Raw genomic sequence first — 5628 nt, forward strand, 5'->3', positions numbered from 1 at the left:
TAAATACATTTATTATTACAGTTAAATAGCTTTATTTATTTTTTTTAATCGAGATGAACCACTGAACTGTATGAGAGCAAAATTAACAGAGTATGTTTAATTTCCCCAATTGGAAATTAATTAATTAGCCCTGTCTTTCCTGTCCAATCAGGTTCACCCGGGAGGGTGTTTGCATACAAAACACACACACAGTGACGTCTCATGCTGCTCTAATAATGTCAAGTCTTTATTGATATGGTGTCATACAGCAAATACACAAGTAGTAGCAGTAGTAGTAGTAACAGTAGAGAGAATAGCATGTCAACTACATTCAATCCCTTATGCTTTTTTTTTTTCGTCATCATGGTAACTCTAGACAAAAACGCTAATCAAGATCGAATCATGGCACTAACACCCCCACTGGACAGAGTCGCACAACGTCACGCACACGGCCGGAGTTAAAGCTGCTGGTGTTTTAAGGCAATTGACATCCTACATTATTTGCTCTGTGGCTACGTCTCGATCAATTATTGGTTTAAGGTTGATGATGCATGGCGTGAACCCAGAAAATACTCGTTGTCTCATTATTATTATCAAGTCGTGTCTGGCAGTGCTGGAAAAGGTTTGGTGATCGTTTGTCATTCGGACACTAGTGGCAACTTAACTGTAAACATGAAAGCTCAGAATATAATTTACAAGACGATGAATTCAGTTTGCTGGGAATCCGGCTTGAAGTAGGCCACATTTTAGAGACGCAAACACGCTTGCTACTGGCCGATACTCAACCAGGAATCTCATTCAGATCAGCCAAAAAAAAAAAAAAGAACAGACAAGCTAGTCCATACAATCATTATTATTGTTTTGTTTTGTTTTGTTTGTGTGTACAGTTTGGTAAGGTGTGGATCACCACCATGACCATCACCAGCGGCAGCAGCATCAGAAGCAGCACAGTACAATAGTTGTGTTCAAGTTGGCAGTGCACAAGCAGAAAAACAAGCTACAGAGTTCTATTTGTGACTTTTTTGTGCTACAACAGGCATTTGTATCCAGTCATGGCCACAGTTAGAAAAGAACATCAGAAAACAAAACACCAGGGTCTTCTTTGCCACTTTCTCTAGTGTTTGTTCGACTCTTGAAAGGAATCATCAATGACACACAAGCAATGTTGTGAAATGGATGGACCATGTTTCTAACTGTCTGCGGCAGAAACAAATTGCTTTGATATCTTGCAAGTTGCGTTTTTGCCTCCTTTGGTTGTGCACCCTGCTCATTATCTAGAACCACAGCGTCGGAGCAGAACTACCTAAGTCACTTCCTACAGAGCTCTAACAGCCGTCCTCAAAACTAGCCTACGGGCTCACGCGAGTCTATCACAAGCAACCGATGAACGTTGTGCATGATATGGTTTTAAATCTGTAAAATCACGAAAGAGTTCCGGAAGATGGATTCCATGCAAGCATGACATCTACGCACACCATGCAAACTATGCTGGAGTAATATGTTATTTTAGTTTTTTGCTCTGCCTTGGCTTTGAATCTAGTTTAAATTGCTTTGTGTGGTGAAACAACAAGGACTCATAGGATCTAAATCGGTGTTATGAAGAACCATCTGGCCCACAGTCACGTCATCACAGATTGAACCAGCTGTGACCAAACAAATTGTGCAAGAGGAGACCTGGACCTAAAGACTGTTTCATTAAGAATATTTCAGCCTGCGATCGCAACAGCAGCCGCACAAATGAGGCCGACAACAACTGCTTCCGGTTGTGTGGTTTGTGTTGGTTGATGCACATTTCACAGCTTGTGATTGCGGTGAAGGACCAGAGTTATTACTTAGTGTGTTCCAGCATCGCACATCAATACAATATGAGTCCAAACTGTGACAGACTACTTTTTTTTTTTTCTTCAAGATCCTACTTTCGTAAGAGATGCTACGTAAACTGTGTTTTATTGTCTGATATCGAATGTGTGTGTGTGTGTGAGAGAGAGAGAGACAGAGAGACAGAGAGAAAGACAGAGAGAGATGAGTGGTTTTGTATAAGGTGACGGTTAAAGTAGGCTTAGAATGGATTTCCCTGGGGGAATTGGGGAAGATGGGGTTGGGGAATGCGAGGGCGGGGGGGTGTAAAACAAATATCCAGATCCAGAACTCCACACACTTGTGGACATCCAATGTTATAAATGTGTCACGTGACAGAAATCGTCCAAGTTGAAACGAGATGAACAAACCGCACCGCTAACGTCTCGGATCTCCACAAGTGTTAAGAGCTACCGTGACTCTGGCTTTGTTTCAGGGCGGGGTGCGGGGTGGGGGGGGGGGGGGGGGTTACAAGAGGGGAAGAAGGAGGGGGGAGGGGTTGCTCAAGGGTCGGCTCTTAGTTTTTCTGATTGGTGGAGGCGTCGCCGCTCTCCTGCTGCTTCTCCATCTTCTTGGTGACCACTGTCTCCTCGTAGACCTCGCGCTGGGACACTTTGCCGGCCGCCTTCACCTGCTGGTCCTCGTCCTTGCCCTCCTTCTTGCCGCCGCCCCGGCTGGTGCTGGTGTAGATGCGGGACTGGTAGCCGTAGCCCTGGCCGCCACCACCCATGCCGGGGCCCGGATAGGTGATCCCCGTTCCGATGCGGGTCTCCTCACCTTCCAGAAGTTTCCTGCCATGAGGAGGAGGAAGGGATTCAGACAAGGTTGGGGGACGAAGAGGAACAAGGCTTAATTTTAAATACCAAAGACTTATTTTTTAAATTAAAAAAAAAACATTTTCTTCTTCCTTCATGTTGCTCGGCTAGTGGTGACTGACTGACGGAGACTCGATCGCACCTGTAGGCTGCAATCTCAATGTCCAACGCCATCTTGACATTGAGCAGATCCTGGTACTCCCGGAGGTGACGCGCCATCTCACTCTTGGTGGTCCTCAGGTCGTTCTCAAGCTCTGCCATGTTGTCCTGCGGAAGAGCACAGCAGTGCACAGGACATAAAAGTTAAACCTATCAAAATGTGCTCTACATTTTATTACTATACTTTTATTTTTTATTTTATTTTGCAATACATTGTATTTTTATGTATATTTTTGAAGAAAGTGCTAAGTCAGTCACGCTGCTCGGGTAAAAAAAAGAAAAGAAAAAACACCCGAGCGGACGCTCAATGGGCGTTGTCAAATGCAGCTGCCGAGCGCACGCTCTCCTGGGAGATTCAGCACCACGGACAGAGACCGCACAACACCACATCAAACTCAGTCCATCAAGAGAATTAACTAATAAATGGGCTAATAAATAGTTAAATAACAGCAGCCGATTCGTTTTGATTCAAGATTGATAAAATATCGCCCTTTACCCCTCGTTTAACTCCGAGACGACGAACATTTCAAATGCGTACCTGGTAGTTTCCGATCTCCACGTTGTGCCTGTCCTCCATCTCCCGCAGCTGCTTCTCCATGGACTCGTTGGTTCCCCTCAGGCTCTCGATCTCGATGGTCTTGGACTGCAGCTGCCTCCTGAACTCGTTCATCTCCTCCCTGCTGGCGCGGATGACCTCATTGCTGCGGGTGGCCTGCTCGGACAGGTCGGCGAACTTGGTCTTGTACCACTCCTCGGCCGACTGCAGGTTCTTTGAGGCCATGGACTCGTACTGGCCGCGGATCTCCTTGAGGGCGGAGGTGAGGTCCGGCTTGGACACCTCCATCTCCACGGACACCTGCGCCGCCTGGATCATATCCATCAGCTCGGCCACCTCCTCCTCGTGCACCTTCCTGAGGAAGTTGATCTCATCCAGCAGAGACTCCACCTTCTTCTCCAGGTCCAGGCGCACCATGGTGGCGTCGTCCACGTCCTTCTTGAAAGCCTTGAGGGTGGCCTCCGCCTCCTCCCGGGCCCGGAACTCCTCCTCGTACTTGCCCCTGAGCTTCTGCAGGTCGTCGTCGATGCTGTCCCTCTCGATGAGGAGCTGGGACTTCTCCCCGTTGAGCTCCTCCAGCTGGGAGCGCAGCTCGCGGATCTCCTGTTGGTAGAGATCGGCCAGGCGCGACGGTTCGGTCTGCCGCTGGCGCAGCGAGATCAGCTCCGTCTCCAGAACTTTGTTGTGCTGCTCCAAGTTGCGCACCTTGTCGATGAACATGGCGAAGCGGTCGTTGAGACCCTGCATTTGCTCCTTCTCGTTGGTGCGGATGATCTTGAACTCATTGTTGAGGACGGTGCTCTGGGTCAGGTCGAAGGTCTCCAGCGGCATGGAGAAGGAGCGGCCGGACTTCCTACTGTGCGAGCCCAGGGATGGGACATTGCTGCGGCTCGCGGAGGAGGAGTAGCGGTAGCCTCCCCGAGAGGACACGTTCCCGCTCCGGGATGGAGAGGACGCATAACGGGGAGAATCCCCGAAAATCTTCCGGTAGGAGGAGGAGGAGTAGACTTCAGATGCGTAGCTCATCTTGGCAGGGATGGAGACAGAGCGGGGCGCTGTGCTCACCTCCTTATATAGGGGGACTAACCCAATGACTAATTAATGCCCGATGTCACGATCCGGACTCGTTTCCTCCAGGTACCACGCATCACATGAGAAATAATCCCAAATATTGCGCAGAACCTCTCTCTGTGTATGTTTTAATTTAGCTGGTGATGGCTGCATTAATCCTATTATAGTCCGGCAGTTCTTTGTGTGGGGCAAATGGAACTGTCCTTTTGGCGCAGTGGTGCTGCATCACTGAGTGATCGCTAGTTGCCCATAAACGTCAAAATCGAGGATTGATAATAAAATAGTGTGCAGCAATCATACTTGTTAACTTGCTGCATTAAAATGCACAACAATGATAACAAAGGCGTAATTTCAATACAAGGGAAGATATGATCATTTTTGGGTGGGCGTGTTTAAACTTTACGAGTTGGGTTCCTAGAATCTCTTTTGCTTTCAGGAACAGGTTCAACGTGTAAACTAACGGCCAAAGTTTCATTTCATTCAGGCTAATTTGACAACTGTTTTATTTTTGCAATGCACTTTCACCGTTGCGAGCGGCATGCCACCAACAATTCTCTGCTGCCCTCTCCTGTCAAATGTTGGCATTACAAGTGGTGTACCAACTTTCTTGTAACGCCACAGGGGTTTGTTGTTAATTAGTTAAGATTAAAAAAAATATATATATACTTTTTTGCTAGCTATGAACGCACCGATTCATCACTGAATTCGGTTATTTTACTCGTTATACCAGAATATTGCAATTTGCTGTATATAGACAATGTATCGACATTGTTTTACTTTGCATACATCTCCCGTTTAATCTATTTGTTTCTTTTGTCTGTTCCTCTGAATAACTTTACTTTGTTTTGCGGAAGAAAAGTCCAAAACTCTAGGTTTGCTTCGGTTTCATCAAATAACCTAAAAAAAAAAAAAAAATACAATCAAAAATCTCCAATACAGACATTCTGAATTTCTGAAACTCCTGCATCATCCCCTCAGCACGGAGACGTTGTTCACTCGCCGTTCCCCAGCGGATGGTTGGAGACCGACGCGGTCATGTGACCACTCGGCTGCTGTAAACTCCCACCCCTCCCTTTGACAGGCGCGGCGGAGCTCCGCCCCACTCCAGGGAGGGGGAGGAAGAGAGAGAGAGAGAGAGAGAGAGAGAGAGAGAGAGAGAGAGAGAGAGAGAGAGAGAGAGAGAGAGAGAGA

At 47.2% G+C, this 5628-nt stretch overlaps 1 protein-coding gene across 1 annotated transcript; it reads right to left on the reverse strand.

The window, feature by feature from the left end:
• Positions 1-2309: 2309 nt before the first annotated feature.
• Positions 2310-5017, reverse strand: inab (internexin neuronal intermediate filament protein, alpha b). The gene is made up of 3 exons (XM_076038610.1): positions 3349-5017; positions 2794-2918; positions 2310-2627 (listed from the first exon to the last, which is right to left on the reverse strand). Exons 1-3 carry the CDS (start codon positions 4390-4392, stop codon positions 2354-2356), a joined length of 1443 nt encoding a protein of 480 aa, XP_075894725.1. The 5' UTR covers positions 4393-5017; the 3' UTR covers positions 2310-2353.
• Positions 5018-5628: the final 611 nt, after the last annotated feature.

Source organism: Nelusetta ayraudi, unplaced genomic scaffold (genome assembly GCF_046127955.1).
Source record: "Nelusetta ayraudi isolate G7.1 ecotype Tasmania unplaced genomic scaffold, CSIRO-AGI_Nayr_v1 ptg000004l, whole genome shotgun sequence".
In the NCBI taxonomy this organism is placed as follows: domain Eukaryota; kingdom Metazoa; phylum Chordata; class Actinopteri; order Tetraodontiformes; family Monacanthidae; genus Nelusetta; species Nelusetta ayraudi.